Source organism: Schistocerca americana, chromosome 4 (genome assembly GCF_021461395.2).
Source record: "Schistocerca americana isolate TAMUIC-IGC-003095 chromosome 4, iqSchAmer2.1, whole genome shotgun sequence".
NCBI classification, from domain to species: domain Eukaryota; kingdom Metazoa; phylum Arthropoda; class Insecta; order Orthoptera; family Acrididae; genus Schistocerca; species Schistocerca americana.
The window spans coordinates 641,443,677-641,459,257 of record NC_060122.1 but is presented as its reverse complement, the minus strand read 5'-3'; the positions used below and the strand labels follow the sequence as shown (position 1 = coordinate 641,459,257).

At 45.1% G+C, this 15,581-nt stretch overlaps 1 protein-coding gene across 1 annotated transcript in view; it reads left to right on the top strand.

Annotated features, from left to right (window-relative positions):
- The window catches only part of LOC124613668 (kappa-type opioid receptor-like), a 519,922-nt gene that overhangs the window by 416,407 nt on the left and 87,934 nt on the right, over positions 1 to 15,581 (top strand). Inside the window, exon 3 of the mRNA XM_047142385.1 lies at positions 13,221 to 13,751. Coding sequence (XP_046998341.1) covers positions 13,221 to 13,751 — 531 coding nt within the window. The remainder of the gene's footprint in view (positions 1 to 13,220; positions 13,752 to 15,581) is intronic.

Here is a 15,581-nt window from a genome sequence, read left to right as displayed (position 1 = left end):
TTCGCCATGGGACAAACTTCTTTGTGAAACAATGACTTCGAACACGCAGTCGCAAGTTCCCCAGTGAAAGGGTGGACGCAGTACGTCGTCAGACAAGCTGTATCCTCACGAAGGCAAAGCCAACAGCGCCAAACAAGTCCACGGATCAGCGCAGTGGCCTACGTGCACTACGCAATGATGAAAGCAATTTCTTTCTTCCTGTTGAGGTCAACGCAGCCGCAATTGTGGAACATTCGGGCTGTGATAGGAATATCTGTATGATACTGTCAAAGATACTTGCCAGAAGCTCCCATGCGACACAAAATTGAGAATAATAATAATAAAAAATCATCGGAGCTTCTTAAGCACTCGTCTCTGGAGGAAAGTGTGTCAAAAATGTTCTGCCGCAGGCACCGAAACACTGCCTTAGACACAGCCTAGATGCTAGACATTTCTGTCGATAAATGATGATACGTCCGTTATTTTGTCCCTGGACGCGGAATATCTCAGCAAAATTCTCACTAACACACAGTTCACTATGCAAGTGTATCAAGACGATACCTTCCTCTTCATCGACGCCCTCGTCCACCACAGAATAAATACACTCCAGGAAATTGAAATAAGAACACCGTGAATTCATTGTCCCAGGAAGGGGAAACTTTATTGACACATTCCTGGGGTCAGATACATCACATGATCACACTGACAGAACCACAGGCACATAGACACAGGCGACAGAGCATGCACAATGTCGGCACTAGTACAGTGTATATCCACCTTTCGCAGCAATGCAGGCTGCTATTCTCCCATGGAGACGATCGTAGAGATGCTGGATGTAGTCCTGTGGAACGGCTTGCCATGCCATTTCCACCTGGCGCCTCAGTTGGACCAGCGTTCGTGCTGGACGTGCAGACCGCGTGAGACGACGCTTCATCCAGTCCCAAACATGCTCAATGGGGGACAGATCCGGAGATCTTGCTGGCCAGGGTAGTTGACTTACACCTTCTAGAGCACGTTGGGTGGCACGGGATACATGCGGACGTGCATTGTCCTGTTGGAACAGCAAGTTCCCTTGCCGGTCTAGGAATGGTAGAACGATGGGTTCGATGACGGTTTGGATGTACCGTGCACTATTCAGTGTCCCCTCGACGATCACCAGTGGTGTACGGCCAGTGTAGGAGATCGCTCCCCACACCATGATGCCGGGTGTTGGCCCTGTGTGCCTCGGTCGTATGCAGTCCTGATTGTGGCGCTCACCTGCACGGCGCCAAACACGCATACGACCATCATTGGCACCAAGGCAGAAGCGACTCTCATCGCTGAAGACGACACGTCTCCATTCGTCCCTCCATTCACGCCTGTCGCGACACCACTGGAGGCGGGCTGCACGATGTTGGGGCGTGAGCGGAAGACGGCCTAACGGTGTGCGGGACCGTAGCCCAGCTTCATGGAGACGGTTGCGAATGGTCCTCGCCGATACCCCAGGAGCAACAGTGTCCCTAATTTGCTGGGAAGTGGCGGTGCGGTCCCCTACGGCACTGCGTAGGATCCTACGGTCTTGGCGTGCATCCGTGCGTCGCTGCGGTCCGGTCCCAGGTCGACGGGCACGTGCACCTTCCGCCGACCACTGGCGACAACATCGATGTACTGTGGAGACCTCACGCCCCACGTGTTGAGCAATTCGGCGGTACGTCCACCCGGCCTCCCGCATGCCCACTATACGCCCTCGCTCAAAGTCCGTCAACTGCACATACGGTTCACGTCCACGCTGTCGCGGCATGCTACCAGTGTTAAAGACTGCGATGGAGCTCCGTATGCCACGGCAAACTGGCTGACACTGACGGCGGCGGTGCACAAATGCTGCGCAGCTAGCGCCATTCGACGGCCAACACCGCGGTTCCTGGTGTGTCCGCTGTGCCGTGCGTGTGATCATTGCTTGTACAGCCCTCTCGCAGTGTCCGGAGCAAGTATGGTGGGTCTGACACACCGGTGTCAATGTGTTCTTTTTTCCATTTCCAGGAGTGTAGATGCTTTGGCCACAGAATATCTATGCACACCGATCTATACTTGCACGTCATTAGCCATAATTATCCGACACAGAAGCGCACTGCGGTAAAAATGTTGGCACATGGTGCAAAAATGATATCACATGCCGATAACATACCCATGAGCTCAGCCACCTACAATAGGTCAACAGCAACGCCGGTTACGACAATAACCAAATAAGTAAATTTGTTTCTAGCAAGAAACGAAACAAGACCAACGACGAGGAGCAGGAAAATAGTTCGCTGTTTTCACATTCTGTGCGTCCGTGTTGTGTAAGATCAGCTGATTGCTGAAGAGACACAAACTGAAATCGTTGTTAAGGCCTCCACCAAAACTTCTCCAATTACTAAGACCAGTTAAAGATGCGGCACGTCTCAGAACATATTAGATATACAAAATACCTTGCGAGCGCGGTCTTCCTAAGATCTAATAAACAGTGCGCACTACAAGACAACACAGGAGAGAGCATTAGAGGCTTTATTGTCTGCGCTACCCAGAAAAATCCGCTTTAGCTGAGCATACGCTAGAAGATGGTCACCGGAACAAATCTGAAGAAACCTTTGTTGTAGCTCACACTAACGGCTCCTCGTACAGTGTAATTACGGACACTATTGGAATAAGAAGCACTGAAAACGCTCCTAGTTGAGACATCGACCTGCATCTCGGCCCTGGCTCGAATCCAGCTATCGCTGGTTTGAAGCGAGCGTATTTAACATCGAGTCAACGAATGCGCTTTTATGGCGGTGCCGTTAGCACCAGTGACGTCACACCAGCAACGGGAGTAGGAGTATATAAGAGGGTATCAGCAGCCGACTGACAGTCATACCACTTGACAATGGCCGAGAAGTGTTTGGTCGAAAGCTGATGGCACTGTAACCGCTTGACGACGCTGGAAGCCCGAGAACATTTTAGGCAGTGTTTCTGCTAGATATTACATTATCCTCTGGTGTTGTATCATATTCTCTACTAACCACTTTTTCCGTCCAACGTTCTCGCCACTAGATACTTCCGTGCTTAATTTTTAACGTTTTCCTGTTTCTTCTGCTCTACATTTTTCTGTTGCGTACGTTTCGCTTACTTCCTTTTTCAATCTCCAGACGTACAGTTTGAAACACTACTCACAGCTCCACGTTAGTGGCAAAGAGCCGTATGTAAACTCAATGAATCTCAATCTTTGTGTTACCACATACGATAGGGCTTGGCGATACGTAGGCGAAGGCACTGAATCAAAATTTGGATTCAACATCCCATTGATGAAGAAGTACTTATGGATGTAGTAGAAGCTGTGATTGAACATAGTTTGCGAAAAACCTATATGTTTACCTACAACGAATGTTGTAAGGATGGGCACCGTTCTGAAGCATGGACAATTATATAATGGCAGTCAGATCACATTTCTTTACGCTGTAGTAGTGGCCACTATTGGTCTAAATCCACCAGCCACCTCCCAAGCGATTATCTTTCTCAGCCTCACTCGTCGTATTGCAAATTTACTGGGTACGGCAGTGGATACTGCTACTGAGTGAATTGTGTGCTCCGACTGTCACTGGATAATACTTCAGCACAGACACTCAAGGTTTCTTCTACAATCTTATTATTATCCTAACACTCTACCTTTATCTCTGTGAACATATGATAAGCACAAACTTTACCATTTTCTGCAAAGGGGAAAAGTGAATAATACTACAACAGAAATCAAAAGTATAAAACAGGACCGCTATCTCAGACCTGCAAGTGTACTCGTGGTATTCGGCGACAGCTGTGGGTAGTCTACTTATTTTTTATATAACTCATATATGTGATCAATAATTTCTGAAATTAACCTTAAATGCAAGTTTCCAAAAGGAATACATCTTTCGCTTCTACCTCTAAATATGCTATTTATGCTTTCTGCCTCGCTTGAAAATTCTGAATGTCTTTTGTGACTAGTTCTCTGCGCAAAACATTTTTAATAGAAGAGATAAAGCAAATATGCATAGCTAATATTGCTCCACTGCAATACAATACTTATATACTTGACCGACAGATTTTCTTAGTGTGCTTTCTCCTGGAAGCTACAATTACGCCAACTCAAAAAGGCGTGATTACTTTGTCAGCTTATTCGCAGCATGTACACTCAATACAGGCTCACTTTTGGTCATGACGAAAAAATTTGTTAAAATATGTAGATCCATAATGGAATTTTTTCTATTTAGTTTGCAAAAATTCCACAAGATCAAGTACTGTGGAAATTTTCAATACATTTTACACAAATTAGTCCTCATTTGTAGTCCTTGATTTACTACGGTAATACGTCATGTATTATGCAACATCCGAAACGAGCTTTTCATTTGGATGCAAGATATGGAGTACACAGCGAGTCACAATAATTAATAAATAGGTATGCTTGTCATCATGTCACTTCATTTGGTTGGAATTTATTAGTTAACAGTTGTTACTACAAAAACTTCCTTGGTCAACTGATAGCAACATAGGAAACGAAACAGCTATTCAAGAGTGTGTTTGCGATTTCTTTGAAATGCTTTTCTAGACATTAAACTTATTGGATTCATGTTTCTAAAAATGTTTGTTGTTGAATTATGGAAAACATTTCTTGACAGAAAATTAGGACCAAGTGTTGATATCACGAGCCTAATTTAAAAAGCTGTATAATTTAAAGGTTATCACAAATACTACAGTACTGCACCAAAACGAAATACAGATCGTAGTCGCAATGAAACGATTGTCGAGATAAAAGAGCATTCGTCCTGCAATAATAAAATGGGAAATCATTCCATATATTTTCTTTTATTTCTTCATAAAGAAAGTGGTATTTCTAGTCTAACTGCAAATGGAGCAATATTAGATATCCATATTTGATATTAGGACGATTGTATTTGTCAAGAAGACGAAATATTTTCACTATTTGGAGGCTGTGTTCGAATAAATTTACGAGTTCCACGGTATTTAGTCGAGTTTGGTAGTATACGTCTTCAGAACGCCAGCCACTTGTGGATACCTCTCTCCATGTGTACACTTGAAACTGTGATGATCGTTCAGGATGCCGTTGCACTAGATGCCTGGTAATTGAGTTGTTTATTGACACTGACCTAGAAAGCCATCTCACGTATTTAACTGAATGCTGAATGAAGCCAAAAGGTTTAGCCGTAAGGTTGGATACAGAATATGCTATTGATTATTATAGAGACGGTATAGATTTCTAAATTTAGTAATCTGTGGTAGGGAACGAATGATAGTAAATGAGTGATTAGTTTCTCGTTGATTATAAAAAATTTACGCTTTATAAAATAAGTTTAATTACATACGAAGTGTTAAAAGTGCCGACCGCGAATCTCACTGCTCGCAAAATAGTAAAATGTTACATTCTCCCGGAGGTACCTGTTGTCTGATGTAGAATGAGCTAGGCAGATAACACCCGACCAACCAGTAGCTCTTCGTTTTCCACCGGGTTTTCAGAGATCAGTTATCTGATGTGACCCAACAGCAAGAAATTTACCGTTGCCATGTAATATATCAAGGTGTTTTGAAATATAAATAACAACACAAAATAACCAGTCATCAAATTTTAAGTCTATGATTTAAGACTCGTTTCTGAAGTCGTGCTCCACTGTCTGGCGGCAGTTGCTATGTTTAGCTGACGTGTGCTGCTCCTTTCCATTCTGCGTCAAAATATCTGTAGTCCTGCGTAAACTCGTTGCGTACTTTCTTCGAGTGTACTGTATTTGAGCTTAATACGCTCTATGTTCATAAGACCAGAGCAGCTGAGCCAAATTCTGGAACTGCCATCTAATGAAGTCGCATTGTCTCCGAAACATGACGTATGTAATTAAAACTCGAAATTTTTTTGCCTGGTTTCTTTATATTTTTATTTGTATTTTAACAGTCACGGAAATATCAATCAAACACGTGCGTATGTGAAGATTGTATTTTGTTTCCAAAATTTGCGCCACCAATGACGTGTCCCACAAGCATTACTGATTCAAGACCTCGTTCCACCTGAAATAATAGATCCTGACATAGACTCATTATCTCAAATACTCATTTCAGTATTCAGTATCGTGTCGCTGGTATAATGTTGACTTTGTACAGAGTATCCCAAACCCTTAGGATACAAATACACAACTTATACAGGAGACTAATCTGAGTATTTTGAGTTACCTTAGGGACCAATTGAGTGTTTATGTCAGGTGATACGATGTTTCGATGGAGTAATACACGAGAATCACTTGTTTGTAATCTGCGTATGTTGAGTAACAAACAGACGCCTACCATATCAGTGCTGGTAACGTTATCTTTACAAATAATACGTCGAAATAATCAGCAACCAGCTGCATGAAAGAAATTTAATGTCTTAACCGGGTTCGGGCTTTTAGTGTCTTTCTTCGGTATCTATAGTCTTTTGAAGAAGGGCACTAAGTGCCCGAAACCAGTTAAGAATTTAAATTTGTTTTATGCAACGTGCTGCTGATAATTTCGATATACACAACTACAGTTGCTGAGGATGGACAAAAATAACGGTGGTGCTTACAGTTCGCGACTACTTGTTGAAGATAAAAAATTATTCGCTACAGGCATATGTATTTAATGACTGGTACAGCAGGCTTTAGTGCTCAGAAAACCGAACAAATGTACTGGGAAAGGTTACGCAGCAAACGTCATCCAAACTGAAAGCGATCTATCACAGTGCATAGACGCTTACGAGAAATTTGGTCGTTCAATCCACTGCGAGTTGACGGTGGTTCTGTAAAAAACGTATTTTCGCTCAGAAGAATCTGAGTCGGTTGTGCTGGATTGTTTAGGAAAAGATTAACCAATTACCACTCATCAACTAGCACGCTCTACTTCGAAGAGTACATCGTGGAGAGAACTGGTGGATTACCTGCGGCGTCACAGTGCACGCATTTCGACAGGTAGTCACGTTTAACACTTGCTATGAGCTTAATTTGTTGCTGTTGTGAGTAAACTGATTATGTCAGTGAAATACTACGTAATCATTTCCAAACATCACTTCCTTGTTTCGAAAAAGTCAGTTTAGAATCCTCAGCCATCTGTCTTATTTTGATCCTAGAGATTACGAACTTCATGTTTGTTTCGGATCTGCTCTGATCTGTTACACATCCAGGTAGGTCTAATAAAAACAGATGACGTTCCTATGTTAACAGTTTTATATGCGCCTGCAGAGGAGGAGGCGGTATAGTTCTGGAACGTATGAAGTATCCGTAGCAGGCATCATAGCGTGATATCTTGTTTAAACACAGCCTTAATATCTCGTCTTCTTCACACTCATCAATGAACGGTTCTGAAAGCTGTCATTCTGTCACTGACGTAATATGTAAGTGAGCGGACCTTAAGTGTTCAGTCATATGCGATCGTAAAAATCGTGAGTCGTACAATGTGTCGGCGGTGTACCATGCCGCAATTTTCAGGATTCGCTGTATATGAGTGCAAGGTTTTTAGGCGAATTTCACTGACAAAATCTCCTCAAGTTATCAACCGCGTCGTCTTGAACCAACGTTTCAACGAGATTCATTCTCATTATCATCTGACGAAAGACTGTTCGGTGCACAAGGTTACGGCATTCCTACATCAGTTTAGACCTAGTCAGGCAGCCTTTCTGGCTGAACTTGGACATTAACTTGTTGTAATCCATATTTCCAGAGAAAACTAATCTGTGAATCTATTTGTGCCGTAAATTTCTAAAAGATATCACATTAAAAGGAATCTTGTTTTATTCGGGCATATCATGAAATCTACCGCAAAAGAAATAAAAAATAATAATAAAACAGCTAGAGCAAAGACAGGAGAACAGGTAACGAAAACATAACAATTTATTTTCACTTTCATACCTAAAATTTTACGCTTTCTGTTCAAATGATGTATCGAAGCGGCTGTTGTGGCTTTGGTTTCTCTGCCCTAGCTTCTTCAGTCATTAACTAGCCTCCTGTTGGAGCTTTCTGAAAGAAAGGGAAGACAAAGGTCAAGTAACTGCTATCTTGATGCGAGCGTTTCGAAGTGACACCATTTCTCTTTGTTACATTTCAATTTCGACACATATTTACACAAACAGATTTTTCCTTTGGCCTCTTGGGGATGTGCCGTCTCAGCTTCAAGCTTTCCCATTCCAGACGAAATGACAGTGGTCAGCAGGAAGAGGAACCCAGTACCTCCATTTCAGTAGCTATAAAAGCTTATCACTAAACCAAGGACGCAACACCATTCTTTGCGGCAAATATTTCCAGATGCAACATGCAGTGTCTTTGCTTTGCGCCAGTTCGGCGAATCACGCATGTATCAGGCTGAGACACCATATACGTTTCGGAAAACTTATTGATAATTGTCTCAGGGTCACTTTGAAACAAATGGAAAATTGGCTTTGCCGCCTTTACTCAGGTTCCTTTGTTCTTCTCCTTACGGGGAGATGCATTGCTACTGGCTGGAACTGCACTGCCAATTGGCGATGGTATGCGAGAGTTAGGTGGCAGTGTATCATTATGTTTACATGCGACACATCTTCCTAAAGACGGAAACCGAATTTTGGAAACCGGTTTTCACTGTCCTGTTTACATGTTGAATTCTGAAACGGATTTGCTAGCCCAATTAAATATGGCGTCTGGAAAACAGTTGTTCCAGTTTCTGTTTAGTCAGCACAGTCGCTGTTTCTCTTCACTTAATTATTGGAGGTAGATAGGTTCACGTTCTGTTTAATATTTCTGCTTCTCTTTCACTGCTTAATACGTCACTCCGTCCATATTAGCCTACTGTTTTGAGAATAATGATAACTCAAGCATATTTAAAAAACGGTTATGCATTTACCTGGTAACGAAAATCGATTGTGGAAATGGAAAACCAGCAGCTACAAACAGATTTCCAAAATCGATATTGGCGTGTTTACAGGACCAAAAAGAAACGGTGTTTATCAAATCCGGTTTGGGAAGCCACATGTAAACATAGTATATGATAGACGGTATGTTGTGTGTGGGAAGACATGAATTGCTGTGCGTGTAGCCGCAGCACACTGTGGACATGGGCTGGCATGTAATGCCTCCTGCTCTGATGGTTAGGCTTTCAGCTAAGAACAAAAGCACTGAATGACCTATGAGCAGTAGCTGAAGTGCGTCACACCAGGCCGTGTTCCATACAAGCAGTAAATCTGTCTTAACAAAGAATTTTATTGGTGGGTCCAAAGATCAGACTGCCGAGCTTAAATTCTTCGTCTCACCAGTCGAATTTTTCGCTAGCAGCTATAGTATCTACGGATTAACGTCCTGTTTCCTCACGAAAGAGAGACACAGGTCCAAGAATGTCTTTTTTGGAAGAATTTCTACGTCAGTTTGATTATCGTTTAGTATGCCTGTACACGTGCTGCATATGGTCACCAATTTGTCAGGTCCCTTCGACAGTTTCTAACGCTGTATATTACAAAATATTTGAACAGGTGAACATCCGCAGCTGAGGAACGTATTCATAGAATGAAAATCTGCTTCATTTGCCAGTAATTTTGTTAATTTATTCAACGACCGATTTCGAAGCTTAATGCTTCAAATTCAGGTGCCACCAAATAATTATATGATCATATATGTGTGGCAGTCGGGCCAGTCAGTCATGGGGTATCACACCCACGTCAAACAAAGACATAAGAGCGTAGGACTGGCAACTACAGCGCACGCCTGAACAGCAAGTTGCCGAGGTGACTAGTGAAGACGGGCCAGGAGCCAGCTGACCGTGGTCATGGGAGATCTCACCCACGTCAGACACATGCTTGTGAGCGTACGTAGGTGCTGGTCCCATGCCCCCATGATTTTGCTTCACGTGGGTGTAATATCCAAAGACTGACTGGCCAGACCACCACACATTTACGTTTCCATAATTATTTGGTGGCACTTGAATATGAAACCTTAAGCTTGGAAACCGGTCGTGCATAAGCGGATTTTGATTCTGTGAAAATTGTCTGTTCGGTATAGGGCAACAAACAGCCACGGTTGCGTCCTTTGCATCAGCTCCTACAAAGGCGCTTCAGACGACATCTGCAGTGATATCTGCAATGTTATTGTCAGGTCTACCGCCTCCATCGACGTCCCCATTTACTACTCCAGGTGGCACGTGGACCCATCAAACAGACACATTACAACCGTTTCCATAAACGCATTAAATGTATTCTCAATCGCGAATATGTAAGGCCATCACATGTAGAGGGGACTGCCGACAAGGAAAATTTGCGTGGGACAGTGACTCGAAAGCGGATTTCCCGCTTATCACAAGCGGTCGCCCTGTCCATTTCTTTGTCTCATTTTGTAATTTATAGTTGGTTTGATTTGTTCACGGTGGACATCCAATGACGCTTGTTCAAGTTCATCGTTGATCCATTTTGTTTATTACAGAGGGTAACTAACCCTATGACCGAATAAGCTGAGCCACCGTGCCGGCAACCATTACGCTATTCGAGCTGCACTCACGGCCAGATCCAAACTTCCATATGTCATGAACCACATGTCTACACCCTGTACCCGTACATCCATTATGTATCTTCGCGTACAGGCGAAAAATTTTACTTGAAAGTCGCTTGCTCGATGTTGACTATTAAAATCGGTATTGCAGTGCCTGTGTTATTAAGAAGTACGATAAGTGTTCCTCTGGACATGGTTTGGTGGTAATTTCATATAGGACCAAACTGCTGAGGTCATCGGTTCCTAAGCTTACACACTACTCAATCTAACTTAAGCTTACTTACGCTGAGGACAACACACTCACACCCATGCCCGAGGGAGGACTCAAGCCTCCGACTGGGAAAGCCGTGCGAACCAGAGCAAGTCGCCCCAGACCGCGTGGCGTGGCCTCTGTACAGGCATGCATGTCGAAGCAACAGGCACTGTGGCGACTGCAGCCACTATGAAATACATGAAACGTATTCACAAACATGAGCTGTACAATGCATGCATGCCCAAACGAACATTGCATCGTACTTCTTAACAACATAGGCACTCCAATATCGCATATACCCACTTATACCAGGGATCGAGTATTGATTAAAATGTCCTTCCTTGTGAAAATTACACTACTGGCCATTAAAATTGCTACACCGAGAAGAAATACAGATGATAAACGGGTATCCATTGGATAAATATATTATACTAGAACTGATATGTGATTACATTTTCACCCAATTTGGGTGCATAGATGCTGAGAAATCAATACCCAGAACAATCACCTCTGGCCGTAATAAGGGCCTTGATACGCCTGGGCATTGAGTCAAACAGAGGCGTGTACAGGTACAGCTGCCCATGCAGCTTCAACACGATACCACAGTTCATAAAGAGTAGTGACTGGCGTATTGTGACGAGCCAGTTGCTCGGCCAACATTCACCAGACGTTTTCAATTGTTGAGAGATATGGAGAATTGGCTGGACAGGGCAGCAGTCGAAAATTTTCTGTATCCAGAAAGGTCCGTACAGGACCTGCACCATGCGGTCGTGCAATATCCTGCTGAAATGTATGGTTTCGCAGGGATCGAATGAAGGGTAGAGCCACGGGTCGTAACACATCTGTTCAAAGTGCTGTCAGTGCGAACAAAAGGTGACCGAGACGTCTAACCAATGGCACCCCATACCATCACGCCGGGTGATACGCCAGTATGGCGATGACGAACACACGCTTCCAATGTGCGTTCACCGGGATGTCGCCAAACATGGATGCGACCTTCATGATGCTGTAAACAGAACCTGAATTCGTCCGAAAATATGACGTTTTGCCATTGGTGCACCCAGGTTCGTCGTTGAGTACGGAATCGCAGGCGCTCCTGTCTGTGATGCAGCGTCAAGGTGGTAGCCTCAGCCATCGTCTCCGAGCTGATAGTCCATGCTGCTGCCGGCCGAAGTGGCCGTGCGGTTAAAGGCGCTGCAGTCTGGAACCGCAAGACCGCTACGGTCGCAGGTTCGAATCCTGCCTCGGGCATGGATGTTTGTGATGTCCTTAGGTTAGTTAGGTTTAACTAGTTCTAAGTTCTAGGGGACTAATGACCTCAGCAGTTGAGTCCCATAGTGCTCAGAGCCATTTGAACCATTTTCCATGCTGCTGCAAACGTCGTCGAACTGTTCGTGCAGATGGTTGTGGTCTTGCAAACGTCCCCATCTGTTGGCTCAGGGATCGAGACGTGTCTGCACGATGTGTTACAGCCATGCGGATAAGATTCCTGTCATCTCGACTGCTAGTGATACGAGGCCGTTGGGATCCAGCGCGGCGTTCCGTATTACCCTCCTGAACCACCGATTCCATATTCTGCTAACAGTCATTGGATCTCGACCAACGCGAGCAGCAATGTCGCGATACGATAAACCGCAATCGCGATAGGCTACAATCCAACCTTTATCAAAGTCGGAAACGTGATGGTACGCATTTCTCCTCCTTACACGAGGCATCACAACAACGTTTCACCAGGCAACGCCGATCAACTGCTGTTTGTGTATGAGAAATCAGTTGGAAACTTTCATCATGTCAGCACGTTGTAGGTGTCGCCACCGGCGCCAACCTTGTGTGAATGCTCTGAAAAACTAATCATTTGCATATCACAGCATCTTCTTCCTGTCGGTTAAATTTCGCGTCTGAAGCACGTCATCATCGTGGTATAGCAAATTATTGGCCAGTAGTGTGCATAATGTGTACGTGTGCAGGTTTTCATGCATAAAAGACGAAAAACGGAAGTTTGGGTATGTCCGTGAGAAATGGACGAATAACCAAAGCAGTTAAGATGACCGTTCGAGTACCGGATCCGACTAAAATATTCGCTGCCGTAATTCCATTATACACCTGATGGTTGTCCGTGTTCACAACTGTGTATACATTTCATGTATTTCATAGTAGCTGTAGTCTCCGCAATGCTTTTTCGTTCGGAGGAAGGAAAATTGCATCGTATGTCTTAACAGTACAGGCACTGCAATATCGTGCAGTGTTATTGTCTAGCGGGATGCCTCCCTCTGCTTGCCCTTCTACGACTAGACGTGGCATGTGGTATCATCAGAAAGACACATAACAAGCGTTTCCATAAACTGTTCCACTTTCTTCCTCTGCTTTTATAGAGGGTACGTACTGTAGGGTCGCAAATGACTGAACACCGGAGGATCATCGATATTATGTACAAACGCGCTTGCGAGCGAGAGCAGACGGAGTGTAGTTGTTGGTGGTTGTCTGTTCCCGGTGGGCAGCCCGATGCTGGTGATCGCGAAGGTCGAATACCACGAGTACGCGGACGGGTCAGAGTTCGCGGCGTGCCTGAGCGAGGCGGCGACGGCGTGGCCGCGGCTGTTCTTCGCGGCGAGCGCGGCGCTCTTCTTCGCGCTCCCGCTGCTGCTGCTGCTGGTGCTGTACGGCCGCATCGCGCGCCACCTCGTGGCCGCCACCGCCCCTGCCGGCAGCGCCGCCCCCGCCGAGCCGGGCCCGGCGCGCGCGCGCCGTCAGGTGGCGCTCATGCTGGCCACCGTCGTGCTCTCCTTCTTCCTCTGCCTACTGCCCTTCCGCGCCTTCGCTCTCTGGGTGATCTTCGCGAGCGACGAGGCCGTCTCCGGGCTCGGCCCCGAAGCTTACTTCAACCTGCTCTACTTCTGCCGCACCATGCATTACGTCAACTCGGCGATGAACCCCATCCTGTACAACCTGATGTCGTCCAAGTTCCGCGCGGGGTTCGCGCGGCTGTGCGGCCTGGGGCGGCGGCGGCGGCTGGCGCTGCTGAGGGGCGGGTCGGGAGGCGCGCGCAACGGCACGCTGCGCACCACCACCTCCAGCTGCACGTCGCGCTCCAGCGGCCGGCGGCCTCTGCGCTCCTCGCCGGACCTGCTCGGCTGGCGCTCCGCTTCCTCTTCGCGGACGTCACTGCCGCCGTCGCTGTCCCGCGCCCTCGCGCCCAGGGGCAGCGACGCCAGCGAATCCTCCGCCGTGACGTCACTCTGCGAGTCGAGCCCTCCGCGCCGCCAGCGGCCGGCCAACGGCAGCAGTCCGCCGCGCAAGTCCAGCGCCGCCGAGTCGCGGGCCGACGCCTTCAGGAGGAACGCCATGATGAGGTCTACGCTGCTCACCCTCGATGTGGCCGACATAGACGCTATCGACGAGGCGCCCGAGAGTTGCGTTTGAGACTGATCAAGTGCTCCAGCTCCCAAGAGGCTTCCACGCGTAAATACCAAAGAAAGTGTAGCAAGAACTTCTCCCGGCAGTAGGGACACACAAAATCCTTGAGCCAAGGGGAAATCTGTGCAGAAACATTCCGTTTCCAAACTTCTACATAAGACACAAAGAACTTAATGACTTAAGATGCTACTAAGTATTGATTTAAATCAATTTAAAAGTTGAAAATGTGTGCCCGACCAGTATTCGAAACTGACTTCTTCTTACTAGGCAGATGGCCTGACCATAATGCCATCCGGATGTATCTGAAAGAAAAGACACCATATCTGCAATGTGTCCGCATGGCACAGTGGTCAGCGCATGGACCTACTACGCATGAGACCAGGGTTCGAATCCTGGTCTGGCTTGAAATTTCAGCTTGCCGCATTGATTTAAATCAATCCCCTCTAGCATCTAATGTTATTAATTCCTTTCCGTCGTGATTCATAGTAGTTGCAGCATCAAAATGGTGTTCTTTCGGACATGTCTGAAGAACAGACCCCACATATACTATACACAAGGAGCCACCATCTACTATGCTCACCTAAGAGTGCGAAACTCTTAAAAGTATTTATGTGGCATTTTACCGTTGCACATATACTGAAAACATAAAAACATTATTTGTTTGAAAGAAATATTGTCTTCAAATACCAAAGAGAACAACTGTAAATGAGTGTCCTAAGCTTTAACCTTATGTAAACCTAGATTTAGAACTTTTGTCGTTTCTCCAAATCGCTTAAGGCGAATGCCAGAATCGTTTCTTTGATCCATTCTTGTCCAATTTACGCTTCAGATTGGTCCCTGACGGTCTCTTTTTCAACATCATTTACTCTCCCAATCTTACACCAGAGACGTACGGGACAGTTTAAAGTAATGAAACAGTGGTCTGCAAATCAGGTACGCAAAGGGACAAGTATTTTTCTGTATAGTCAATGACCCTAACTTTTTATGCTATGTATTTCTAAGCTATTAAGTTTAGTATTAACTTTTTTTTCTTTTTTAACACAACTCCCTAATTTTTGTCACGTCATCTAGAGAACTCAAATGAAAAGTTTATTATATACGCAGTGGTTTGATTTTAAGCAATACTTTTCGTGAAAAAAGCCCGTGAATGTTTCATATATAAACGACAAGATTGCAAGCCCAGAGGAGGTTCTGCTACGTTACGATACGTTTACGTGGCAGATAGTGAAATTTTCCTGTGGTGTTTGTCTTTTTATTTCCAGGTTTTTCTGTGAAATGTTTCATCATGTATAATTAATTGTGTCTTTTTACTATGTTAATGTTTAATTTAGTGTTCAAATTGATTGTTCAGTTAAAAACATAATTACTTCAATATCCCGATAGGTACTGAACTATAGTAGATGATACACTACACCAATTGTCCCCTCTCCTACTACCAGTTGAAA